The following is a 25,825-nucleotide window of genomic DNA, read 5'->3' on the forward strand; positions in this document are numbered from 1 at the left end:
AGAAATTCCCTTGTGCCTGGCGGGTGCCCAACTTGGTTTGCAGTTGCCGATGCAGTTCTGCATGTCGATTGGATTCCATAAGCACAGCTCGTGCCTGGTTTCAGTGGAGTGGATGCGCATGATGGCGTGACAGTGCTACACAACGCGACGTGGAGGGCGGGAGGGAAATAAGGTTGTCGTTCGCTGCCTTTCGATTGCATGCATCTCGCGTCCCGTCAAGCTCGACTCCAAAGAATGCCCCAGATGAGGCTCAAATTGCTCACAGGGGCCGTGATTGCCAGACCATGCAAGAGCATGGGTATGCACTGCACCAGATCAATTGAGAGGAGGGGCTCCAACAAGCGAGGAACACTTCTCCAGTCCTCGTTGTGCCTCACTGTCAGGTCGATGTCCGTCTAGGCAAGTGTCGGCGGCACAGCGAGCGCCAAGTCCAGTTCATCCAGGAAATCCCGTGCTTTCTGGAAAAGTCGCTTGTTTGCTGGTCGACAAAAGCTCGATCGGGGAGGCATAGTCGTCGAGTCTATCCGGCGGCGGAGTGACCGAGGCGATCGATGTCGCGGCAGCCGACGCCAGACCAAGGACATCCACAGCTGCGACAATGGCCGATAGCGAGAATCATCAACAAGAGATACACGGATCAGGGTGTCATCGAACTCAAAGCCGAGTGGCAGCCTACAACAGTGCGCTCCTCGCAGGTCTCGACCGACGAAGACAACACTATCTGGGTCGACATAGACGGCGAACGGTCCAAGGGAGTCAGGAGGCGTGTTCAGGTCGGCGTCCATGAAGAGTCCGGTGAGGAGCTGTGGTCCATCGAATGGAAGTCGACCTGGTGAGCGACAAAGGAGCAATTGCGCCTGGATGCAGCTGACTTCTTTTTCCGCAGGAGAAGTGTGTGGGGCTTGGCGGGTGCCATGAACGCTGTCTCCGAGTATCAGGAAATGCATCTCGATGATGTGAGGAGAAAGGAGGGTAAATGGTGGCGCGTGTCAAACCTTGGCCCTTTAGTGCAGCCAGCAGAGGGCGAGCCAGCACCCGGAACGCTGTTGGATCTTGTCGATGGGCGCTACCTCGTGCCGGAGCAAGGCAGAGATTACACTCTCGCCATCTCTGCAAACTTTTTTGGATCGCTTGATGGCATGGCGTCGAAAGCCTCGGTGCGGTATCTGAATATGCCTGTGAGGCAGAGACTTGTCTTTACAGACACGTATATTGAGTCTCTCGAGTCGAGCAGAAAGAAGGGCATCAATCTGCGATCCCATCTGCGACTCTTGTTAGTGTACGTGACAGGACTGGCCCGAGGTGTTGATATGTGCACGCGATGTGAAGCAGGATATGGGCCGCTCCCCAAATGGTATGCTTCGACATCCGTGCCGCTTGTGCGAATTAATGCTGATATGTGCGAAGTGTCATTGACGATACGGCGGCAGCAGGAACTTGTGTCAATTGTGCGATATCGATCTCTGAAACATCGAATTGCCAGTGGTGGCACCACAATCGGCGTGGCGACCGGCCGTCACTCTGGAATCCCGCGCTTCTGGAAGCTGACCCAAGTGCAGATGAAGGGGCTGGTTCAAGTGCAAATGGAGAAGCGGTGGAGCAAGCACAGCGTCCAGAGGCAGCAAATTCCATCCGACCTGATTCGGCAGGTTTGCTCGTGAGTCCGGACACTGCAGACCCTGCAGGCCCAGCGCATCGCGATGAAGATCCAATTCAGACAGGCGGCGCAACACCTCTTCGTTCGTCGCCCACTCTCGGCAGGACTACTGACCAATCTACGACATATGTCACGCCTGCATCTGCGAGGCCTGAAGGCGAACGCACCGGCTACGATCCGCAAAACTCCGTGTCGAAGACCAAGCTTGAGCGCACAAGGTGGGTGAACAATGCGCGAAGAGCTGTACTCTCACTGACTGATATGCCATCAGCGCCGAGCTTCGCAAGCAATGGTCGGAGCCAACGCCTGGCCCATCGAAAAGACGTCGACACGATGCACGAATGAAGAGTCCTTCGTGGATCGGCAAGCACCGCACTTGCACCAGCGCGCGATTTGGTCGTCCATGCCGGGACCCTATCGTCGGGGCGTGGGACACATCTTCTGATGAGCCGGTGCGAGTGGAGCGAAACCGTGTACTCGCATATGGAGAAGCCAGCGATCGAGACGTCAATGATGTCCTGCGCTGCTGCCCGTGCGACCAAGCAGAGGCATTCGAGGAGATGTATCAGTTGTACTTGGAGTCCCAATTGACGGCGATGAGTGAAGAGTCATTGCTGAGCAAGGCGGAGTGCATCGCGAAGGTCTGGTATGAAGAGCTCAACCAAGCCGTGAGGCTGTATTGTCCGGCTCCTGGGCAGCCATCGCCTGATGCGCCGGAGTGTATTGAGCTGGACTGAAGGGTGTCGTTCTGCTCATGTCAGAGGTTGTCAATGGCCGTTGCAAGGGCGAAAACGTTCCGGTCGTGTTTGTTGTGCTGTGATCAGGCATAAGTGTAGTTGTGTACGGCGACGGAAAGACCACGGAAATCATGGCAGGCGAGGTGGAGCAACGGCCGCATCGGCCCGGGAAGCACAACACACCGACGGCAGTCGCGCTGTCGTTCTTTCCTGTGCCTGCGAATTGCGCAAGTGCAGCCTCGTCCTTCATTTTCCACACTACGTTCTACAAATAACTGATCCGCAGCGCACACACTCCCTCCCACGCGACTGTCGTGCGATGGCGTCGCTGGACCTCATCACGGGCGCATCCATGGCGTGCGGCTCTCCACGGGAACCCCTGCGCATTGCACGCGTCTGATTGGGTCGCCTGCGCGAACACGAACTGTTGCTTCCAGATTTCCCGCTGCCTCTGCCCAGTGCAGGAACATGGCCGTTCTCGTACGCCCGCCCGCTCAACCTCGCTCGCGCCTTCTCCTGCACCTGCATCACCGCCGCCTCCGGATGTGCTTGTGAGCACGCCGCCCCGTGCAACCTCACCATAGTCGCTCGTTTGCCCGGCGACAAACTCGACGACATCTTCCCCAGCGGCGCGCGCGAAACGATCCGGCCGGCCAGCACATTCCACGGTCGACACCTCCCGCCCACGGCTGACCCATCCGCGACGACCTCGCGAGGTCCGGCAACAGCACTCCCTTCTCCGCACTCCCATCCGGGCGATCCGATCGAATTCGATTCCATCCACGAACAGCAGAAGTGAGGGCGCGGCGGCCATGGGGCGATACCACCAGCTCGCGCTCGCGCTCTTCGCGACGGCGGCCGTCGCACAACAGGGAGTCCTCACCAACGGCAATAGCAATCTACCGGCATGTGGGCAGAGCTGTCCGCTGCTCGTGCAAGCCGCCCAGGCCTGCTCGGCAACCGATGTGGCCTCGCAAAGCGCCTGGATCTGCTTTTGCCAATCCGCCTACCTGGTGAACTTGAGGTCTTCAGCCACGGGCATCTGCGACTCCACTTGTACGGGGGCCGATCTGCAGCAAGTCAGCACATGGTATAGCACGAACTGCGGCAGCGACAATGGTGCGTCGGCGCACGCAAACGCAGGATCAGGAACGGCGGACAGCACTGCAGCAAATGGCGGAGGGAACACAGCGGGCGGACAGACCACTCAGTCCTCAGGGTCATCGGGCTCGTCCGGCTCTTCAGGCGCAACAGGAGCCAACACGCTCAGTGGAGTGAGCACAGGCGCGGACGATCCAGGGACGTGGTGGGAGAATCACTATGTGAGTAGCGCCCTTCAAAAGTGCCGGCTACGGTCTTCCAGGTCTCGGTGGAGGTGGTCCTGGAGACGAGGATCGCAGTTGGACCATTCGTGGACAGGAGAGTGAATGCGCAGTATTGACATCCTCTGCAGAAATGGATCATCATGCTCATCGTCCTGGTGATTGCATTCCCACTGATCGCATGGGGCGCTGTCGTGCTCAAACGGCGCCACGATCGTAAACAGGACCAGATCACTGGAGGATTCAACGAAGGCATCACGACCCGACCTCCAATGAGCGATAACAACTTGAACAGGTGAGTTCACCGCTGCAGCACTGCATAAGGTATCCGTTCCCAGCTTTCCCAAGCACGATCGCCAACCTCGCAGTCCTGGCGCGCGAAAAATTGGACGCAGCAACTGACCGGGTCCTCGACACAGATCCACAGCATCGATCCCCATGGCAGCCGCCGGACCATCTGGCAGCGGGCGGAACTCCCCGCAACGCACACGAGAAGCCTTCATGCCCGCAGGCTACGGCTACTCACGCAGCAGCAGCCGCAACGAATCGAGACAAGGCGTCCATCCTCTGGCGCGAGGGGAAACACCTGCCGATATCGTTGAGAGGGGACCAAATGATGCCGGAAGCGGGAAAGGCAAGCGGGTCATGGTCCGAGAAAAGAGCGTCGGCGAGAGCAGTAGCGATGGTAAGGACGGCTCGTGGGTATAATACTGGTATACAAAAGGGTCTCTCTTTGTCGGAGTCGCTTGCTTGGATGGTCGGGGAAGGTCATGATGTTACGCATAATCTCTCTTCTTGGTTGTTCTTGTACATGGCTTGACTTGGGCGACAGTCTGGATGCAATGCAGTGCAAGCACAAGTTCTTTTGGTCACATTCGTGTCTTTGTCCACGGGTCTGCATTGGGTGCTTGCCCTGGCTGGCACGGCGCCGCTCGGTTGGTCTTTTCGGGTCCTCCGCTGACGGCGACTAGCAGGAAGCCGTATCAAAACCGGCCAACATTGTTGATTGTACACTTTGTAGGGTCGCGAGGGGGTCAAACTGACGACAGGATATCTGCATCGACCTCGGTACCCGCGAAAACATAAGCCTCAAGCTCGCTGGGCAGCTGGGCAGCTGCACGACATCGGCAGGTCCCGCCAAAGCGCCAGCACCGTTGATTCAATCGCTCTGGATCCTTCGACCTCCAAAAGGCCCGACAACTGAGAAGAGAAGATGCGACGACGCGTACTGCGGAATTGGTCTTGTTTGAGAATTGAAAGTATTCATGTTTCACGGCTTTAAACACTGACGTCAAGCGTGGGTCTTCAAGCCTCAAGTTGCACAAGTTTGGGAAAGTGCTCTCCAGACGCTAACTCCAACCTCATCTCATCCCAACCCAAACACTCTCCAATTTTCATCAAACGTACCACAATACGGCCTGGACACCAGCGGGACCGAATCTGGGACCAGATAACTCTTCCGAGCCGAGGGCTGTCGACCACTTGCTACCCAGACAGCTGCAAGCGTGCTGCTCGGCCTGAAGCAATAAAGCGACCTGGATCTCTGGTGTTAGCTCAATGGCTCTCAACAAGCGGTTTCTGGCCGCCATGAGCTTCTCTTGCATGCTCCAGGAGTGGCCGTAGGGGGCCTTACATTGTTAGTGAGTTCTTGAGGCCCGAGTTGCGCAGGTGAAACATTGCCACTCCTGCCGCTTCTGGTCCTCATCTGTCGGAGTCGCGACAAGCACTCAAATGCGACATGGGCAAGCACCAAGTCAAAACATTCGAGCAAGGGCTCCGACTGCACCTCATCCATTCTCCAGACCGACTGATCCTACAGGGACTCGCTCGAATCGAATCAAGCTTACAGGAAGCCCGTCCAGACAAGATCAAGTCAAATCAATAACCACCTTCCTTTGCTTTCCTTTTCTCTCCTTTCGAACCTCCTTTTTGCTGGGACAAACCAGCTTCACGGCCTTATTCAACTCCTGCCAAAACCTCCCCGACAGATTCCCCTCGACTGACCACTCTTCATTCTCTTCCGATTCAAGTTCTCCTTTGCGCCACAGCTTCTCGAAACTTCCTCTCGCCAACTTCGACAGAATCTCGGCATTCTCGCATTGGCACTGGCTCACGACGTACCGGACTTCTTCGACAGTCGCTTCGTTCTCCTCGAATTCGCGGTCGTTGTAGACGAGAGGAGTCTTCGGAGGGATGTATTCGGAGAAAGTGGCGATGGGGTCGATGCAAGGTCGGCCGGGAGTGCAGTAGAGATGGTCGTTGAGGAAGAGCATTTTGGTGGCGGAGGGGGTTTCGGATTTGGTGCGCGGTGAGGTTGAGTGGCGTGTGCGCTTGGGTTGATGGGCATGTGACCCAGGAGCTGATTGCTCCTGCTCCTTGAAGGATACCACATCTTCTGGGGAATGATCAGGTGCTGCGCGCTTCTTGCCATGATGGTTCTGTTCGATGCCTGGCCTTTTATCTGGTCTGCCATCTGGCATCTCCGTTGACTTCACATCTGAGTTGCCAGCCGACTTTGGATCTGGCACTTGATTCGGCCTCTCGTCTGGACTTACATCTGGCCTTACAGCTGAATTCTTGTTCGGCATTCCATTCGGTGCAGCCATCAGCTCTTGCATTTGCTCTACCGGCTTCTGGAGCTCCATTGCCGATTGAAGTGGCGTGTGGAAGACTGACGAGGGAGCTTTCGAGGAATCAGCCTGCGAAACTCTACTTTCCGCCGGCGACGCGCGCATCGTGGATGATGATCGCGGTGCAGGCGTAGCTCGAATGGGCAAGTCCATCGTACGCTCTGTGCTCATCATTTTATGATCACCAGGTCGAGGCATGACAGCGCCATGCGTCCGCCAATCAATATCTGGCACACTTCGCTCCTTATCCGCCTGCTTTGATGCCGGGATTCCTGGCACTGGTCCCGCTGCTCTCTCCAAGGATGTCAAAGGCTGAGTCGGTGGCGTCGAGTATGCTGCCGTGGGAGAAGAGGCCGCGATGTGTTGCGAAATTGTGGATGATCGCGTTGGCAATGTAGCGTGCTCATCGAACACACACTCTCCCGCTATTTGCTGCGAGAGGTTCGCAGGCCGCGGCGTTGATGAGTACAGCTCCGCTGTTGGTGTGCGAGTATATGGCTTCCGAAATCGGTGTGCAACTGACTGGTCTTCGTCGCTTTGGTCACTTGCAGCATCCGGAGCTATACCAAAACAATCGTCGTCGCCATTATTCGTGACTGCCGGAGCGGAGTCCAAGAAGTCCTCCATCGAGTCATCGATCGACATGTTGCCCATCATGCTCACACGTGATTGTGTCCTGGGCAAATGTTTGGTGGCATCCAGGCGGTACTCATTACTGGAAGCAGCCGGCCCATCATCACCATGCTCGTCAACGACCTCATCATCGACAATCTTGTCACTAGTAATATCGTCATGTATCGAGCTTGACGGATTCTCCTGTGATCTGGCCGACTGGGCCTCAAGATGGTCAAAAAATTCGCGGTCTAAAGTGGTCAGTGCAAGGCCACTGGATCGGTGTCGGAGGTGCCTTACGGAAAACATGACACTCGCATCTCCTCTCGCATGCACCTGCGCGCACGATGCATCCAACACAGACACCTTGCGAGACGCCGTCAAAGTAAACGCAAAGCGGCACAGGAGACTTGCCGCTTTCGCAACTTGAGCACCTATCTCGTCGGACTTTTCCGACACAATATGCCAACAAGGCGTTCAACGTCGAGGCACGCCCTATATTGATCGGCTTGCCGGATGCTATATATTCCCGGCCGAATACGAGTGGTCTCTTGATGGGTATGTTCAACAGCCTTTGGGCAGTCTTCTTCGTGGCCAGGTCTTCTTGTTGCAGGCAATATCTGAGGAGCGGCATTGTATAATCGAAATTCCTAGGGAGAAAAGACCCACCGAGGAAGATGTCAGTGTCTGCTTCCATCCCATAAGCGATTGCGGGAGTCGTGCGACCAGCTCTATGCCCAAGCCAGAATTTTGGCTCATTGGCATCGGTTTCCTCTGGATTCTTCTCATGCCACGCCGCGATCTTTGCCATCGCGTGACTGAGACCCCACACTGGCCTCTCACTATCCTTCCAGATCACTTCACAATTGGAGAAATTCACTGGCCGTATTTCGACAACGTCTCGCCACTTCCCGCCATCTATTTCCACTGTCCACCGGCCTTCCTCATCCAACTCGGTCTGGAGTCTTGAGACTTTTACTGGCTCCCATCTGACTTTGTACCAGACAACGCCATTCTCTACTCTTTTGCCAAGTATCCTTTCGACGTCGAAGTCACGCTGAGTGGGGCTGCCGACACCATCCCGCCGACGCCCGTCCACGCTTAGCACATCTATGTCCTCTTCTTCGATGATTGCTTCAGATTCATCATCCGCCAGGCTCGAAAGCACAGTCGATGGAGTCGACGCAGACCGGGACGACAGCTGAGACGACCAGGAGACAGTCGGAGATCTGGTGTCAGAGCGCTCGGTCATAGAGGACTCGCGAGTTGGGAGTCGGGCCGAAGCCCTACGACTCTTTGTTGATGCCGGTATACTGTCATCCCGCTCGATTGTTTCCGCGAGAACCCTTTCCTCGATACTGTTCATGATCTTCGCTCGCTGTGAAGAAGGTGCTTGGCTTCTGTCAGCTACCTGTTCTTCCATCTGACGGATATGACCTACGACGTCGAGCTGGCATTGGACCAAAGTGAGCTCGTCTTGGACTCGGTGCTTGCGATTTCCGTTTCTGTGCACGGGTGGCCGGCGAATATCTTCTGAGATTTCGGTTCTCTATGCGGTCTTGAATTGCCGCTCGCCTCCAGATAATGTGTGACATCAAGCACAATCCAGCTCACACCAGTCGTATTTTTGGACAAGCAGAATACACATTACAGCAGCAATCACAACGTAGTGTACGAACGCGAACTCACACGTTCGACGCGTCTTCCTGGCCCAACACATATCCATGATCAGCAGAAGTGCTGGAACCCAGCCAATGCTAATGAATGAGTTCAAATTTCGAAATGAGTAAGGAGAGTGTGAGATCTCAGCAGGGGGGAGTGACTTGAATCAATTCTCATCAATTCTGAATGGATGGACCTCTCGCGAGACACTGCCACCTCCGGAGTGACACTGCCGCCTCTCTCGCGCGCGCCTTACGGCGCTTTGCGCTCGTTCGTTGCCTCAGAGAAAAAAAGCTATCTTTTTAAGGGGCCTATGCCTTACGCGCTCGGATATCGTACGTTGTCGCTAGTACTCACTTCGCTCGCAAGCTCGCCTCACTTGTCCGAAGTACATTCAAGAGTGTCGCTAAAACGCCTTGAAAGTGCCTTCAAAGTGTGGGGTAGTCACTCTCCCTAGCTGGAATGAGTCACTCTCCTTAGTCATTTCGAGCAATGGGCTCGAATTCAGAATGGCAATGTGTTGAAGTGAGGTTTAAGCTCAAACCCTCGTCTCACAGACTCCGCATCCGAATAGCAGATCCCAGCAGCATATCACGACCTGTAACAGCCGTCAGAGGTGCTAGTCGGGGACTTTCACCTGCGTCGTCTGCATTGCCTGCGGAGCCATTGGCCTTATCGATCGTGGGTTCGTTGATGCCGCTTCGGTAGTGCTGCAGCACAAATGCAAAAGGCACACTGGCACAAAGTCGACCGCGTGGGACATGGATGCATGGTTTGGAGGAGATGAACCCGTCCAGGTCCAGTCCCACACTTGCTTGCGCACAAGCACTGTTGAGCCAGACGCCAATTGTGGGTGGAGAACCATGAAAGAGGTCGGGATGGATACAGTGCGCACCTTGTCAAACAGTAACTCTGGCGACCATCAGGCTGACATCGGAGCACACGCAGTGAACTCCAGATTTTGAACTGTAGCATGTCTGCGGATGTCATGATTTCACGATGGCAAAGAGAGCGAAGCAGCGCGATGCAGATGGTGACGATGACGTGTACCTCGAGGTCAAGCAGGAGGTGTTCGGCACCGCGAATCGACAGAAGAATCTTGCTCCTCAGGAGACCCGCGAGACACCAACGCCGAAGACATCGACTCCGAAACGATACCCAGAAACGGAGGCTACTCCACCCACCGCCAAATTCTCGAAGGAGACAAAAGCAGCCTTGAAGATTGTTCGCAAGCATGCACCGTCTACACCACTATTCAAGACTGCTGTCAGCATGATCACTGAACATGTCCTGGCGAATAAGATGGATCAGCCAACATCGAGCCTTAGAAGAAATACGTTTGGTTTCATTGAAGAGGAGCTGTCCCGAAAAAGCACGCCCGACGTAAAGACCAACCTAGTGATCGAGCATGTTCGCGCCGAGGTGGGCTGCGCACTGGCACGAACCCTGGCTAATGTCATTGAAAATAAGAGTGATCTTGACAAAGCTCTTTCTACCATTCGATCAGCAGCCGAGGAAAGGATCCCAGGGATCGCAAAAGGATCAACAACCGGCGACAGCGGAAGGGACGGGAAAGCGAGTAAACGGAAACGGGCGATCTCTGAAGTCGAGGCGAGAAAAACTCGGCCGAAAGCTTTGAAGGTTGATGAGAGCTCGAGCGCGGAGGATGACGCACAGAATAACAGGGCGGAAAAAGACTTCGACCTAGACAAGTTCATGATATATTACAAGAAGGAAAAGGCGGCAGTCTACGCGAAGCGGCATTTCGTGAACAGCGAAAGACTCTTCGATTTCCACGTGAAGCAACTGCGGTCCACGACTGGATACGAAACAACCAAGATATCAAGTCCGGTATGGTCGGCCCTTTCCGCACAGCAGAAGGGAGAATGGCAATCACTCCTCGCAGCACTTCATCAAGGCTCCAAAGAGCCTGTGGGAGGCCAAGGCAAGACGCTTCTGGAGAGACAACAGGCCAAGTCGCTCTCCAATGCATCTGCTAAAACCGCCGACAGTTCATCTTCGTCGTCTTCCAGCGACGATAGTGGAAGCGATGAGGACACCGCCTCCAATGCCAGCACAGCACGAGATAGCGCGAACACTTCTTCGGCTTCACAGACCACGTACACGACCGATGGCAGCGCCAGGCCAGATTTCAAACGCGTTGACAAACGCTCATGGAGTGATGAGGAGAACAGAATACTGCTCAAGGGACTTCGTTGTGGCTGGACTAACGAGAGGATTCAATCAGAGCTTCCGCCAAATTCTCGACGCACCTTGGGAGCGATCTCGTGTGCGAAAAGCGCCATGAAGAAGAAGTACTTGAATGGACTGCCAGCAAGCCAGGCTGACCTCCCGCTCTCTGTGTCTCCTGCCTCGTCAAAGAGGAGCCCGCAACCAGTTTCTCGTACCGCAGCTGCGCCGCGAGACACAGTCGACGGTCAGACGAAGACCATTGCTGTCTCTGTTGTCGCTCCTCGTCCAGTTGACGTGCCACCTGACGCACCAATTGGACCACGCACGTCGCCTAAGCCGACTTTTGTTGGCTGGAGAAGTCGACCAATAGGTCCTGCGACTCAAGGCATTGAATACCTCCTGCTACCGATCGATACACCAGAGTGCCCTGTCACAAATGCAAGACCAGAGGATGTAACAGAGGCATGCTCGCAGGCGTTCGGCGGCTATTCATCGTTCCAAAGCGCACACAAGATCGAGGATGCGCTTTGGGTAGCTACATTTAAACGAAGCGGAAGCCTGCCATTCCCGAAGCGACGCTATTTGGAAACTCTCATCGAGTTCCGCGGATACCGTTTCACACCCCGGCATCTTTCGTTCAATCCACCCAAAACCTTCGTAGCAGATATCTCCAATGAACCCGCCTTGAGAACCTCAGTCCTCATCGATGCTATGAAGGGAGCTTTTCGCACGGAAGCATTTCTCCCGCAGCTGGCGTTGCAAATCATCTCTAGACCTGGAGAGCAGCAGTCAACAAGAGTCGTGGCGCAATTCTTCACCAATCCTGGTCTTGTTCTATTCTATATTCCGGTCCAGGTTGGCTCATCTCGGCGCTGGGTTCATGTTCGTTTCCAGACCCTGGACATCAAGTTGCCGTGTTCGTTATGCCGCTCGCTACACCAGGACGGGTGGTGCAACATGGCCAGCCCCTTGAAATACTCAAGTAGCTGAGTGATTGCCTTTCTTTTGTGTCTGGCAACTGTTTATCGAGTGGCATGTAGTGACAAAGACTAGCCGCTCGCTCCGAAGAAACACTATTCTGTCCTTCCATGATTCGTTCAGATTACAGTGTACGCTCGCAGTTCTCATTCTCGAATCGCCACGTCGGACCTCGACATGTCGATATCTGGTCAAGCTCGGACAGCTCGAAATGCGAAGCACGATGCCTGAGTCTGAATCAGAGCTTCAGACCATGATACTAATGCTATTGTTGTTCTATGTAATGAGCCTGGCAGCTGCAGAACCAATGCTGTAGGACCAAACGCTCGCTATATGAAGATGAAACTCCTCCTACTGCTGCCTCCAGAACAAACTCCTCCAGCTCCAACTTGGAGCAGGCTTCCCCACCACCTCCTCCTTGAGCACTGTTGCCGGAGCCACAGTCGCCTCACCCGTAACCGTCGCGGTCACCGGCACAGCCCCGCCTCCAGCCACGACCTCTTTCGCAGAAGTGATCGGAGGCAAAGGTATCGAAGCTCTAGCCTTCTCCGCAATTCGTCTCCCCAAATCACCGCTATCTCTTGCCCGCTCCGCCGGCCAAAACGTCCACATCGCCAACCCAGTCGCCGCACCCACAGACAACAGTATCAAGAACCCAGCCGACCTCATCTCCTCCCTCATCCTCTGCCTCTCTTTCTTCAAAGCCGCGACATGCTCAGCCAGCAAACGAGAAGCCCTCACCTCTCGCTTCCTCGCCCGCTCCACCAACCTCGCCATCCGACTCCTCTGCCGTCTCGTATCTGCCAGCAGTGCTCTACCCACTGCCAGTGCCCTCGAATCCCAAGTAGGCCCGGCACTCTCACGCCTGAAAGCCGTCGTTGTCGCCGTCGACGCCACCTTATGCTCTACACGCATTGAAGGAGCATTCTGCAACAATCTCTCAATCGGCACGGGATACGGATCAATCTCGCTCGTCTTAATCAACTTCAAATTCGGACTATGTTCGAATCGCTGAAGCTTCGAGATCTTATTGAAGTGCTGTGTCTCTCGTGAGTTCGAGAGAGCACCGAGCTGGAATAGGATGCTGACTCGGGAGCTGGAGGTAGTTGAGAAGCCTCGAGTGGCATTTTGACGAGATGTGGTGATCGTGGAGCTAAGCAATGAGGCTGCCATGGTTACTGGTGCGTCTATGAAGGTTATGAAACAGAGCAAGAGAGAAGACAGAGGGAACGAGGTCGGCGTATGCAAGGCACGTCGTGAGCGCCTTATCGCGAGAGACGCGGGGTAGACATGAGGCGTGATCATCATCGTCGGCCGGAATATTATATATTCCGGCGGCATATGCATTGGTTGTGTGACCAACAACCACCTACTATCAATCGCACAGCTCAATACTTGAAGTGCTTGCTACACATCGCCGGGGATGGTATACGTGATCCAAACATCCGAGGCGCGTGTCCACTGGTGTATCCACGTCAGGTGGCTGCACCCAGTGAAGAAAGTTCTGGGACTCGAGTGGTCATCCGAATCGTGATCACGCATCCGGCTCTCCTCGCAGTGGCAGACTGCGGTGTCAGTCAGAGATATCGACTTCCTTCAGATTCCAGTACGTCTTTGGGCTTGGTACGCTCGATGGCTACATGTTCGCTTGTTCGAAGATGTATTCGAGTGGCAGATTCATCTCTGTGATTTTCGGCGATGAATGCATGCAGTCCTTGGACTCGGAGAAGAGACAGAGGACAGTCCTTTGGTATACTCAAACAAATCTTGGACGAGAAAGTTGATGCTTGGGGAAAGCAGATGTGAAGTCTGATGGGAAAACTTCGCGCGAAGTGCACTGACCGGGTTTGCCAAGCATTCGCGATGCCTCCGTCAGATACGGTACCGTAGCGGCTGTCTTCTTCTCCATTACGACAATGGCAACATCTATCACGTCCATCTTCCTTTCATCGCAGGACGCATAAGACAGAGAGGATTCTCATCACGGGTACTTGATCAACAGACACCGGAAGAGTCTTAGGCTCCACGCCACAGCACAAGAAGATCTCATAGCAAGCACAATGTCCATGGTCACAATGCCCTTTTTCAACATATCGTTTTTCAATCGTAATCTCGTATCTCGTTCAAATGTTCAATCTCAATGATGATACAGCAAAGCGCTCACAATCTCAGCCGCCCCCCTCCCAAAACTCCAACCCGAATGTCCCAGATATCATCCCTTCACTTCCACCCAAACGGCACCAACCGATGCCCAAACAACTTCTTCACCTTGTCTCGATTCTTCTTCTCCTGATCATTATCCCACACACTCCCGCTCAATCTCCTCTGACTGCTTGCAGAACTTCCCGGCCGGCTCTCGCTCCCGCTTCTGGAGCGCGAGGTACCTGGTGTCGGAGGACGAAGGAGCTTGTCTTTCTCTGCATCCTCTCGTAGCACTGCGTCTACGACGTCTCGGATGTTGCCTGCGCTCTCTTGTCGAGTGTGGGAGTGGGAGTCTTGAGAGGAGGTGGAGTTCTCTTGAATTGGCATTTCAGTCAGCTCAGCATTGGAGAAAGGCGGGAACAGCTCCACTCACCTCGTGCAGCCATCTTTTCTACGCGATCGCCGCTTGTGCTTCTTCTGAGTCTTGGTCGTGCGCGACGATTCGTCACCGTATGTTGTAATTGATCGTCGTATTGCTCACGCAGCATGAACTCCGGTCTTTGCGTTGATATGTTTTCACAGATAGTGCTTCGATGTCCACTTGAACAACTCCCGACGCAGCGGCCAGAACACCCTTCAGCCTTTATATTGCTTCCATACCTTTCGATGTTCTGCAGTCAGCTGACCATAAGGTGACCCATGCACAGATCTCCGCATCCGTCCGTAAACCGGGGCCATCCGTATCTACGACATTCTATTGCTGCGCCGCATTCGCACGACGCAGGCCAAGCTTCAGACGACAGGGCAGTGTCAGCATGAATGGCTATGCTGCCTGGCAAGACGACGAGGTTGATGATGCAAGTGCGGTACTTTCACAATATGTCCCTCAGTTACTAAAGGCCAGATGACGCTGCTGCATCAGGGCTATGTGTGTTCAGTCACATTCACAATCACATCCGAGGTACTTCCAATGTTTGCTCAGCCCACGGATCTCGTGCGTAGAATGCTGTCATCAAGAGAAGTTCTTCTCATCACTGGCTCGCCAAGGACTCTGTATGGGCTGGGAAATCGACCGACCTGGCATTGTGCGGATGCCGAAGAGAAGGCAATGCATTCTCCATCCGTTCACGTCCTACAGTCGCGCGAGAACAAACACATTCTGGCGCGTACAGAGTAAGCTGCTTAGAGCTTCGACGCCTTCCAATTCGGCTTCCTCTTCTCTCTGAAAGCAGCCAGCCCCTCCCCACAATTCTCTCCCGCAATCAACTTGTCATAGAGCTGTTCATGCGTGATCTGGAACGCACGCTCCACACTTCCCGTCTCCCAAGCCTCTCTCAAACCCGCCCTCGTAACCACAGTCCCGTCCGGCGAGATGGACGCAATTTGCTTCGCTTTCTCCAGCGTCTCATCAAGCACAGACTCCGGAGTCTTCGAGATACCCGCGATCAATCCTCTCTGCAGCGCCTCTTGCGCAGAGACCCTCCGACAAGTCAAAGCAATGTCTGTAGCCGCTTGCATGCCCACTGCTCGGACCAGTCGTGGCAAACCTCCACCATACGCGTACACGCCCACCTGAGCTTCCGGAAGCCCGAATTGCGCCTTTGGCGAAGCAATCGCAATATCCCTGCAGCACAATTAGTCTCACAGCTCGATACCTCAAACTTGTACTTGGTTGCCTACGCATTAAGCACAATCTCGAACCCTCCGCCAAGCGCAAAGCCATTCACCGCCGCTAAGACTGGCTTCTTCCCTCTCCGTCTACTACACCCACCAAAACCTGCTCGCGGATGCTCATGAAGGTACGGCTCCGATTTCTTCAAATCATCCGTGGTGAGCTTGGCATTTCTCGCCTCTTCAATCTCAATCAAATCAGATCCGCAGCAGAAAGCTTTGCTTCCAGATCCAGTGACGACAGCGACTCGCAGACTATCTTGTTCGTCGAACCACTCGAAGAGCTGCTGAAGTTGCCAATTCATGGTATGTGTGACCGAGTTCATTTGCTTGGGTCTGTTCAATGTGACCAGTAGGATTTGCGGCGTCGGGTATGAAACGAGGACGCCATCCACGTGTGGCGACTTAAGAGCCGGTGGTGCCATCTTGGAGTCTGTGTTGGTGCTCTTCAGTATCTCTGAAAGCGATGTGTTGTGCTTCGGAAACGTGAAGTTGAGTGTAGCCGAGGTGCGTCAAGCGAGCGGGATTTCTGCTCCACTGCAACGACTAGCCGCATCGGGTAAGAAATTGTACACAATGAGAGTGGTCGGAAACGTGATGACTGACGACCTAATGTACAAATACTCGATGATCATAGCCATCTTTTGGCTCGGTGTTCAACGTTCTGACTGTTGCTGTGCGTGCCATCGTGTTCCCGCTTTGGGACTCAGGAGATATCACCCGAACTCATATACACACCCCAAGATTCGTCGAATTGACCCTCGGAGAACTGGAATGTCAGCTGTGCTCGAAAACTCCAAGATCAGCTGCTACTGAATATACAGCTCAAACCGAAATGGATAGACTGTGATTGCTTCCTTGTCATGATCCGGCGATCCTTGCTCTCTTGACAGCAGGTGCACAAGTACCCAGCATGGCAATCGCACTAAAGACCATGCAGCTGCCAGTGAACAAGATTACAGTGTCAAACCTGCCGACACCATATCGCCCTGTACTAATCGTCTTACGCAGCAAAGTACCACCGATTGGGCCGGCGAGGACATTACCAACTCCTTTCCCGAAGTTCAGCAGTCCAAACGCTGCGAAAGCAGCATTGGAGTCGCTTGAGACTGAGGTGCCCATTCGCGCCCACATGGCAGTATATCCAGCGCCGAAAAAGCCGTAGATCAAGACGAAGACAGAGAGCACACCAAAAGTCTTCGCCAATCCCCAAGAGATGTACGCGGCAATTCCAGCAGCCATCGCAGAGGACGTGACGAGCAGATTCAAGGGTATGCGACTCTTGTCGGACAGATAGCCGAAGCAGAATTGCCCTAGCACCTGAGAGACGCTCATGATGGTCAGGAGCAGTGCGCCTTGTGATGAGGGAAGGCCGACAGAGGTCGCGTACGATGGCAGGTAGATGGAAGGAAAGAAGTAGCCTAATCCCATCGCCAAGTTTGAGATGCTGTAGACCCAGAAGAGCGGGTTTCTCAAGAATGTCCAGTCCGTCCTGGCTGGCGCCGTATTATCTCCTGTAGTCTGCGGGATGCGGCCTTGCAGCATAGGAATCAACGGACCAGTCAACACGAACAGACCAATCGAGATAATGCGAAGCGTAGTCTGATACCCATACCGATGCAGCATAGCCTGCAGTCCAATAGGCAAAGCAGCTCCAGACACACCAGAAGCACTACAAAGGATGCCGTAGGCCAAACCTCTGCGTGCGATCCAGAACTCATTGACCATGCTCAGGATGGGGTAGTAGAACACGATGAATCCGAAGCCGTATACCACTCCTTGAGTCAGAATCAATGTTCCCAGATTGCGCGCAAAGGAACCAGCGACAAGCCCCAACAACGCTATCGTCCAGCCAATCCAGATCATATGCCGCCTATACCTGGAGTATCGCTTGATGATTGGTATGACTACAGGAGCCGCCATATATGACAAGCCAGATGCAACAGATCCGATAACAGAAATGTATGGCGAATCCTGGAATTCAGGAAGCTTGGAGTAATATTCTTGGAAGACGCCGAAGGACAATGGGAATCCCCATAGCAGTGCTTCGAAGACGAAGGCTGCCGCAAGAAGCCGCCATGCTGCTTTGCCGCGATCGTGTGGAGGGAGACATTGGGCGTTCGCCTGCAGTTCGTCATCTTGGGCAGGGCCTGGAGGTATCGGGCTCTGTAACACAATCGCCGTGTTCTCAGGAGTATCTTGGGGCATCTTTGCGATATCTCCATATTCCTAGCCTGCGTTCACAGATATATCAGATCGGCCAGTGCAGGATTCGCCTAGCCGAGGCCTGGATTTTGTGCCGGTGGTAGGCACCGAGGGAGCTCTCAGCATTGATGCATTCCCAGTAAGCATTTTGCATGCAACTCATTCAATTGCTGATGGTGATCCAGATGCAAATCTTGTTTCACGCGAAGGTGGATGAGGGAAGAAGAAGGAGATGTGGCCGCGATGGAAATTTCGAAGACGCGTCTGCCAAGACCCGTCACAACTTCCTGCGATTGTATTCCCGTTTCTTCTCCAAAACAAAGCACTCTGTTCGGCTTCTCGATCACCAAAGTTGCCACGATGGCGTATCGCTATACCACGGAGAGAATCGACCACGACCCAAAATCACTTACGAATTCCATCTCATAGACGCTAACACGCAATCTGCCTATCACACAGCGTTGGCACCCAACCTCTTTCCATTCTCGTAGAAAGACGGCTATTCCACTACCTCAAACCTGGCCGTCCTCTCCAAAATCATTTCCACCCTCTCTCCATGCCTCCACTCCTCCCTCCTCTGCCTCTCTTCCTCCGCAAACACCTCCTCCTTACTCCCCCATTTCCACGAACCCACGCTCGCCATCTTCGTTCCCAACCCAACTTCGTAAATATGCCCGACTTCAAAACCATCGACATCACTATCAGGATACCGCCTTTCGCTTCTATCATTCTCACTCGAAAGCCTACGACGCATTCCAGAAATTTCCTCCAACCTCCTCAACTCCTCAGCAGTCTCCTCCAGTTTCCTCATCATCTCATCATCGATCTGCACCTCCTCACTCCACTTTCTCCCATTAAACTTATGCACTACGATATATGCCTTCTCGCCCGTTGTTGGCGGAATCTCAACGATGTACTTCGAGTCGACAGCGAGGACCGAAGGTGGGATGGAGAAGACATCAATCACAATTCGCGGAGCGAACTCTCCCCTCGCGCAATCTTTGAATGTAAGGCCTTCGTAATCTAATGCTAGGTGACCGGAATCGAGAACGGCCCTCCAAATATCGATTGTGATCGGTTTGGGAGCGTCGACTCCTGCTTCCAACGTGATGGCAAATTCTGAAGGGTGAGATTTCGATAGAATGGGTGAGCTGGTTGAAATAGAGATGAGGATGCGAGGCGTGACCGGAGGTTTCGTGTGAGTGCCGCCGAAGAGACCAGCGAAGAATTTGTTCATTATTGTTGTCAATGAACTTGTGAGAGAATGGTCGCCTGTGAGAAAGTAGTAGCTGCCTGTGAGAAAGTAGTAGCTGCCTGTGCCACATGCACGCATCGTGACCTGCAATGTCATGTGCAAATCCTCCACAAAGCTTGGCGATGTAAGCTGTACAACACTCCATATCATGAAAGTTCGGACACTTTACTCGTTTGCGGAGGCTGGGAAACGTGAAATATGGCATCGTTTCGGGAACATTCGCTTTCCGTATCTGAAAGACCAGGAAGGCGTTACCATTTCCTCGCAATATCCCTCCCCCCAACCGAATTAAACAACCAACTAATCCCAATCATCAACGTCCTCCTCCAACTCCTCGGCCAGTGATAAACACTACCACTCCTCCACGCAATCCAAGCCGAATGGCCCGTCGTCCATTCCTGTTCACCTCCGATCACGCCATCTCGCTGCCCCAAGTAAGCCAAATTCGGCTTCTGCTTGTACTTGAAAGCCTCCGTCTCCGCTTCAGGATTCGAAGCTTCTTTGTTCAGATTCTTCGCCAGATACTGCGCCTTCTGCACCGCGACTTCGGCCAGAGTCGGAAGAGAATAGCCTTCGATATCGGCAGCATCGCCAATAGCGTAGACATCCTTGAGCAACTCGTCATATGATCCAAAGACTCGTAGGTGTCCATCTGTTGAGATACGCTGAAGCCTGCCACTCTTCTTAACATCCAATTGTTTCACAAGCGGACTGACACCATTGCCCGTGGCCCATATGAGAAGTCCGTATTTGATCTCTCCCCGCTCTTTTGTCCAGATCGCGCCGGGCTCCACCCTCTCGATATGGCTCCCGGTCTCGATCTTCACGCCACGGCTGACCAGTTTCTGGGTCGCGTACTCGCCCAATCTCTTATCAAAAGTTCCCAGGAGCGATGTGGCAACATCATGCACCTCCACGCTCAACTTGCCATTGAGGTGCGGATACACGTGTCGAAGGTCATCGTACCACAAGTCGTACAATTCCGCGCAAGCTTCCATTCCAATTGCCCCTCCACCCACGACGATAATGCGAAGGATATCACGCTGCTGGATCTCGGTGATGCCAGGCGTTGTAGCCGCATCCACCATTTCCAAGATGCGTTGCTGGATGCGCCGGGCATCTTCTGTGGTTCGAAGGAAGAACGAATGCTCAAGCGCTCCGGGCGTTCCGAATGTCTCGACGTCGCAGCCCGGTGCGAGGATCAATTTATCGTACGTTAACGTGAATTCATGCTCGTCGTGCAAATGCTGCTCTGCAATGTCCTTGACAGCAGGTCTACAGTGAAGTTCCTTTTTGTCGAAGTCGATGCTTTCGACCGCCGCCTTGTAGTAGGTCAGTCCGTGGGTCAGGTTGCGTCGACGGACAGGTTCCTCGGCGAGTCTGGCGATATCAGCGCTGCGATCTGCCCATTTCGTGCTGAAGCATACCGAAAGTTGAACATTCCCGCCGCCGCGCTGGCCAAGAGCGGGGTGTACTGGACCGTTCGAGACGGCGAGATAACGTATACATTGTACTTGGCCAGTGAAAGCGAATGTGCAAGCGTGAAGCCAGCCCAGCCGGATCCGATGATGGCGACGGTCTTCTTTTCAGCCATTGTTGTGAAGCAGTCGAAGATGGATGCTCGGAGAATGAAAGGAAGCTTTCACTGAAGAAACGGTCTTCCCATGTTCGCCAGAAACTCTTGATTGCGTTGCCCTGTCCAGTAACTTTGACGTCAATGGGAACAAGTGAGGAGCCGGAGTTCAGCCGGCGGCATTGCGGATGGATCACGGACTGTCGCGGGGAGGCAGCATGGGCATTGCTCTGACGAAGGAACAGCGGCTCCAGCAGGATCTTGCGTGGCAGATGACGAGACGAACGGCTGCGAATTCAAGAGCTTCTCTCTCCAGATCTCGACCGACTTGATCTTCGCAAATCTGGAATGCCCTCCGTTCTGGCAGCAACTCCGCACATGAAGCTCCCTGTTGCCCAGCTGTCCATCCCAGTCATCACAGCTTTGACTTCTGACGCCTGCCACGAGCTCGACGCGGCCGTGCCATGGGCGGATTCCGCGATCAGGCCACAGCAGGAATCATCACGGTGCCTGGAGTCGCGCGTATTGTCCCGCCGTATCCCATGCCCATGTTCCATCGTCACGTCTCTTCCTCACGACGCGTTCAATCCCGCTCCGCCATCCTGTTCTTCGCCACCGCGTTCCTCCTTCTCGCTTTGTTTCTCCTCGCCTGCTTCATCTTCCCCTCCGCGCCAGCAGCACTCTCCTTCTTCACGCTCGCGCCGCCAAACCCCCTCTCCTTTCCCCTCAGGAGATTCGCGCGATGTTGCAGGAGCTTTTGCTTTCCGCTGAAAGTTGGAGTTATGACGGTCGGTAACTTTGGCCTATGGCGCATCGTCATCTTCGTCGATGTGGAGTTGCCAGCTTTCGCGTTAGCTTTCAGGAGCTGTTGTTCCTCGAGCCTGCGTTGTTTCGCCAAGCTCTTGAGCCGTCGCTGCAGCGCTCTGGACTGGATCGGATCGCCGAGGTTGCCGGATGTGGTGAGCGTCGTATCGCGAGTTTGTGGTGCCATGGTGGTGTTGTTATCGTAAAGGAGCAGAGGTGGACTGAGCTTCGCAGATGACTGCTGGCGGCGGGACTTCGCTGCCAAGAGATGTGACGTCGGCATGAAGCTCCAAATGCCGACAGTTTTCACATGCACAGATGCAGCGCGCGAACCTGACGCGTTTTCTATGCTTTGAGATCAGATGGAAGGATGAGAGCATAAGTGCTCGACCGTAGCTGTACGCTCGGTACAATGGCGAGGAAATGGCGCAGATGGTAGGTATCAAAATGCGGGTATCGAAATGTCACTGTCATTGGGTATCTGCGCATTACGCCTCGGCCTCAATCATTATTCCAACAAGCCCATACTCTGCTGTCCCAACGCGTGTACTGAACCGCTTTTGAATCGTCATTACGGTCATTATGCTTTCGACGTAGCCACCACAGATGACAGGCCCATTCTGTGCCAGTTCCTTGTATACAGCGGCCTTTGCCAATCCCAATGCCGCTTCTCCAACAGATCGAACGGTCCAGGACACTCCTTCGATGGCTCCGCGTGTCACACCGGCTGTTCATAGGAATCATCTGCTCGTTCAAGCACGTCTTCGGGCAAAGAACACTAGCGGAATGATGACGACCGTGATAATGAGTCCAAGGAAGCTGAAGGCGATCGTGGTCGTCCACTTGGTGCATAGATCCCCGCATGTGCCAAAGTTCGATCGCAGGACGGCGAGGTTCTGACAAAGACAAGATTAGTATGTGCTTGCAGGACTGTGTAGCAAGCAAACATGAGGTGACTCACAATCCCTGCAGCAATATAGAAAATCGCAGCCAAAGCATCAAACACGATCACCGCGATCCAGGGCAGGGCAGCAACGAATGCTCCCACAAGACCGACAAGTCCATCGAGGATTCCCCAAGCTCCAGTGAATGCGGCGAAGTATGACGAGGAGGGAAGGCGGCGAAAATCGCAGTTGAGGTCGTTGAAGTCGCATACTCGGCGGGCGTAATTGATGTCTCGAACGAAGCTGACGCCCACGCCGAGGAGGACGACGGCGAAGAGGAGCTGTGCAATTGATTGTTAGTACTTGTGGCGCGAGTGCGAATCCAGACAATATACCTGGAAAGCTCGCGCCGCCAGAAGGCCGAGAGTGCTTTTCTGCATCGTTTCGGCGTTTCTGTGCTATACGATTCCAGCGACAATGATGTTCAAGGGCTCAGAATGGCGAGGTGATGCTGGAATCTACACGGCTGAACAAGAAAGGGATTGTCAAGCAAGGAATGCAGCACGGCTCCCCTTCTTGTACCTGCCTCGTGCCACCTACGATCCTACCTGCCATCGCGCGACAGACGCATCCACCAGCGGCACAGCACAGCGGGAAAAAAAGTAGAAATGACATCGTGCGACGTGAACAAGGTGCAGCGCGAACCAAAGGTAGAATACTCGTGTGGCTTAGCCTGAGACTGGGCGCATGTCGATTGGCTGTGGCTGCCTGATGTCGTCCCAAAGGAGATGGCATGCGGTTGACCGGTGGCTTTGAGTTTCAAGATGGCATCCTTCGTCGACGCAAGTGTGCGGTGTGTCGTGGAGCAGGATCTGGTGCGACTGGTGTGTGTGCCTTGGCCGAGGAGTGACGAGGCGGGAGATGGGCCATGTGATCAGGTCTCACGACTTGCACGTAGACCAAGCAATATTGGCTAAAGCTGGAGCTTGAGCTGCTGCTGGGCATGAGGTGGTGGTGAGGTGGAAAGTTCCGCGATGTGGTTGACAGATTCAGTCTCCATTAGTTAGTGCCTCAGGCATCAACAGTCTCCAGCAACATTTCCGAGGCAGTCGTCAAACATCGTCACTTTTCTGTATGAATCGCCTCGAAGCCAACGTCAGAAGGTTGCGGCCCACGCCGAAATGATCGAGGCCTCCCCGCCCCCCACGAGGCTGCCGATGTCCGGCAACATGACCCGAGCACATATCTGAGCTCCGACGACATCTCCCTGCCGCCATCCGGGAATGCGCAGACCAACGGCTTGTGCGGAATGTCGCAGTACGAAGCGGCGATGCACTCGTGCCGACGGGCAACAGAAGTGCAATTACTGCACGCGGAAAAGTCGTCCATGTTCTCTAGACCGCCGCCGGGATGCCCAGGTTGTGTCAGCAGTGCATGTTGCTCCGACAGCTCGGCATGCCGACTCAACTTCCTCCGCCATCTTCCTGGAGTACGGCGAGGCGGTCGTGGAGGACATGGTCAGCTCCTACCTGATTCTGATACACGACCGACCTCACAGCCTGTTCCACGTATCCTCGCTGTGGACGTCCGTACGGCAGAGATCCATTTCGCCTGCGCTGCTGTTGAATCTGTGCGCCTTGGGCTCTCGGCTTTCTTCCAAGTCACATATACGTGACATGGCAGCGGGTCTCACTGCACGGGCGAAGCGCGAGCTGCAAGGTCAAATCGAACAAATCTCCGTTGAGAACGTTCAGGCCTATATCCTCCTGGCAAACATTTATGCCGCCGAGCTGGCACCTCATCTGGAGACTCTGTACTTTGGCATCGCCAATCGCATGGCTCAGATCCTGGGACTGCACCGGCCAGATCCATCATTGGGCCTCATACAGCGCGAGACCAATTGCCGCATCTGGTGGACTTTGGTCATGGCAGATAACTGGTGCTCGGCGGGGTTGGGGATTCCGCGGCAGCTGGCACATGCTGCATCTGATGATATGCCTTTACCTTTCGATGAGTTCACGTTCCAGCGACTGGAGCCTGGCGAGCCGCCCTTGCCAGCGACTGCACTGACAGAAGGGCTCTGGGCCCACATGATTCGTCTCGTCGACCTGCTGGGCCCCATTCATCAACTGAACAGGCTTGTGGCGGGACATGACATCGACGCGGATGCTGCAGACAGCAGGGCTGCTCACATCGCCCGCCGACTCGACGACTGGCCTGCCACATTGCCACATGATACCACGGAAACTGATGCGAATCTGGAGTCACACAGGTCTCGAGGCCTCGGTGGGCCATTCGTCGCTCTCCATCTCGGCTATCACCACTACTCCACGCTGCTTTACTTCCGATATCTTGATACCACCGCTGCGACATCTACCATTGCGCGCAGCTATGCACAAAGCTGCCGACAGCATGCGTCATCGTACAGCCAACTCCTTCGAAAATCGAGGCAAACCCAGGGCTGCGAAGCTGTCTTCGCCACCGTCGCACACATGACTGCAGTTTCCTCCTCTGTGCACCTACACACCTTACTTTTCGGCCGCGACGATGAGGTCAAGCAGGCCCGTACTGATTTACTCTCCAACTTCGCCGCTTTGATAGATCTGAAGAAGTACTGGCCGTGTCTGGATCACATTGTATGCGCTGCTTCCTTATCCCCTCTGCAAACGCACTGACTAGAACCTCTCATAGATGAAACGGCTTCTCCTGTTCCAAGAAGCTTGCCTGCAAAGCGAGACCTCAGCGACACATCGTGTCGACCAGTGGATGGTCAAATTCCTCACAGAGCATTCGCTACCATTGGAAAGGAGAATAGAGCCATGTCAAATCAGTCAAATTTCGACACCCAGTCAGTGGTCAGAGTCATCGCAGACGCAACACAGCCCTCGCACCCGAGAATGGATGGCCAATCAAGCGTTGTCCACTCTTTGGCATGTCGATTGACGTGAATAGTGCAGCTCTTCATCATGGTCCCTCTGCCGACATTATCTGCGTGGGCCTGCGCAGTGCAGCCTGGCATTGTCCTTTCTTCAGCACTCTGTCTGCAGCGAGGCTTTCCGGCCCGAAACGCTGTATACAGTGACGATTACCCAATAACGCTCAACCCCCCATGAGAGCGTGCCATACGTCTTTCGGAGAGCGACTTCTGCACTGCCCAAACATGGCAACAATAGATCCCAAGAGCGATGGCAGCACGCAATGTGCGAAAAGCGTATTCAACCATTTGCAATCGCATGATCTCAGCGCGCGGATGGCACATAGCGCACCACGAAGTCAGCAGTGCCAGCCATTCTCAGCGTTTCAAGCACTCCCACGAACGGAGCTGGCCAACCTTATGGTACGTGTGGAGCTCCAGCCAAGCGAATGCACCGCGACCGGCCTCTCCACGTGAACTTGTCCTGCTCGAATAAGCTCCGCCGTATTGCGCCATCCAGCTTGTCGAGCTTCTCATACACGCCAAGACCAATCACACGCCAGACCGGAGTACGTCCGTCGACTTC

At 54.3% G+C, this 25,825-nt stretch overlaps 12 protein-coding genes across 13 annotated transcripts in view; 4 read left to right on the top strand and 8 right to left on the bottom strand.

Moving 5' to 3' along the window:
- Positions 1–120, bottom strand: part of CKM354_001284000 (uncharacterized protein) — a gene marked incomplete at both ends in the record, with an annotated part of 1,200 nt that extends 1,080 nt beyond the window's left edge. The window contains one exon of the mRNA XM_044808367.1: positions 1–120. This exon is cut by the window's left edge and continues 1,080 nt beyond it. Within this exon, the coding sequence (XP_044664302.1) occupies positions 1–120 (120 nt within the window).
- Positions 121–551: 431 nt separating this feature from the next.
- On the top strand, positions 552–2,394 carry CKM354_001284100 (uncharacterized protein; the record flags this gene model as incomplete). The annotated part of the gene is made up of 4 exons (XM_044808368.1): positions 552–832; positions 887–1,354; positions 1,408–1,875; positions 1,929–2,394. The coding sequence occupies 4 exons, from the start codon at positions 552–554 to the stop codon at positions 2,392–2,394; spliced, it is 1,683 nt and encodes a 560-aa protein (XP_044664303.1).
- Positions 2,395–3,206: 812 nt separating this feature from the next.
- CKM354_001284200 (uncharacterized protein) lies at positions 3,207–4,424 on the top strand (the record flags this gene model as incomplete). The annotated part of the gene is made up of 3 exons (XM_044808369.1): positions 3,207–3,716; positions 3,848–4,011; positions 4,136–4,424. The coding sequence occupies 3 exons, from the start codon at positions 3,207–3,209 to the stop codon at positions 4,422–4,424; spliced, it is 963 nt and encodes a 320-aa protein (XP_044664304.1).
- A 1,160-nt stretch (positions 4,425–5,584) lies between these two features.
- CKM354_001284300 (uncharacterized protein) lies at positions 5,585–8,324 on the bottom strand (the record flags this gene model as incomplete). Its single annotated transcript, XM_044808370.1, has 2 exons — positions 5,585–7,209; positions 7,628–8,324. 2 exons carry the CDS (start codon positions 8,322–8,324, stop codon positions 5,585–5,587), a joined length of 2,322 nt encoding a protein of 773 aa, XP_044664305.1.
- A 1,295-nt stretch (positions 8,325–9,619) lies between these two features.
- On the top strand, positions 9,620–11,803 carry CKM354_001284400 (uncharacterized protein; the record flags this gene model as incomplete). 2 transcript variants are annotated; one of them, XM_044808372.1, is made up of 2 exons in its annotated part: positions 9,620–11,344; positions 11,475–11,501. In XM_044808372.1, the coding sequence occupies 2 exons, from the start codon at positions 9,620–9,622 to the stop codon at positions 11,499–11,501; spliced, it is 1,752 nt and encodes a 583-aa protein (XP_044664307.1). The 2 variants fall into 2 exon arrangements, with proteins under 2 accessions (XP_044664307.1, XP_044664306.1); XM_044808371.1 differs by having other exon boundaries at positions 9,620–11,803.
- A 3,312-nt stretch (positions 11,804–15,115) lies between these two features.
- CKM354_001284500 (uncharacterized protein) lies at positions 15,116–16,029 on the bottom strand (the record flags this gene model as incomplete). Its single annotated transcript, XM_044808373.1, has 2 exons — positions 15,116–15,557; positions 15,614–16,029. The coding sequence occupies 2 exons, from the start codon at positions 16,027–16,029 to the stop codon at positions 15,116–15,118; spliced, it is 858 nt and encodes a 285-aa protein (XP_044664308.1).
- A 436-nt stretch (positions 16,030–16,465) lies between these two features.
- On the bottom strand, positions 16,466–17,812 carry CKM354_001284600 (uncharacterized protein; the record flags this gene model as incomplete). The annotated part of the gene is made up of 1 exon (XM_044808374.1): positions 16,466–17,812. The coding sequence occupies one exon, from the start codon at positions 17,810–17,812 to the stop codon at positions 16,466–16,468; it is 1,347 nt and encodes a 448-aa protein (XP_044664309.1).
- A 496-nt stretch (positions 17,813–18,308) lies between these two features.
- On the bottom strand, positions 18,309–19,142 carry CKM354_001284700 (uncharacterized protein; the record flags this gene model as incomplete). Its single annotated transcript, XM_044808375.1, has 1 exon — positions 18,309–19,142. The coding sequence occupies one exon, from the start codon at positions 19,140–19,142 to the stop codon at positions 18,309–18,311; it is 834 nt and encodes a 277-aa protein (XP_044664310.1).
- Positions 19,143–19,315: 173 nt separating this feature from the next.
- Positions 19,316–20,658, bottom strand: CKM354_001284800 (uncharacterized protein; the record flags this gene model as incomplete). The annotated part of the gene is made up of 2 exons (XM_044808376.1): positions 19,316–20,444; positions 20,492–20,658. The coding sequence occupies 2 exons, from the start codon at positions 20,656–20,658 to the stop codon at positions 19,316–19,318; spliced, it is 1,296 nt and encodes a 431-aa protein (XP_044664311.1).
- A 562-nt stretch (positions 20,659–21,220) lies between these two features.
- CKM354_001284900 (uncharacterized protein) lies at positions 21,221–21,628 on the bottom strand (the record flags this gene model as incomplete). Its single annotated transcript, XM_044808377.1, has 1 exon — positions 21,221–21,628. One exon carries the CDS (start codon positions 21,626–21,628, stop codon positions 21,221–21,223), a length of 408 nt encoding a protein of 135 aa, XP_044664312.1.
- Positions 21,629–22,193: 565 nt separating this feature from the next.
- Positions 22,194–22,765, bottom strand: CKM354_001285000 (uncharacterized protein; the record flags this gene model as incomplete). The annotated part of the gene is made up of 3 exons (XM_044808378.1): positions 22,194–22,337; positions 22,403–22,666; positions 22,721–22,765. The coding sequence occupies 3 exons, from the start codon at positions 22,763–22,765 to the stop codon at positions 22,194–22,196; spliced, it is 453 nt and encodes a 150-aa protein (XP_044664313.1).
- Positions 22,766–23,608: 843 nt separating this feature from the next.
- On the top strand, positions 23,609–25,268 carry CKM354_001285100 (uncharacterized protein; the record flags this gene model as incomplete). Its single annotated transcript, XM_044808379.1, has 2 exons — positions 23,609–24,961; positions 25,017–25,268. The coding sequence occupies 2 exons, from the start codon at positions 23,609–23,611 to the stop codon at positions 25,266–25,268; spliced, it is 1,605 nt and encodes a 534-aa protein (XP_044664314.1).
- Positions 25,269–25,825: the final 557 nt, after the last annotated feature.

The sequence above is a fragment of the Cercospora kikuchii genome, assembly GCF_019650295.1.
Source record: "Cercospora kikuchii DNA, contig_00009, whole genome shotgun sequence".
Taxonomy (NCBI): Eukaryota; Fungi; Ascomycota; class Dothideomycetes; order Mycosphaerellales; family Mycosphaerellaceae; genus Cercospora; species Cercospora kikuchii.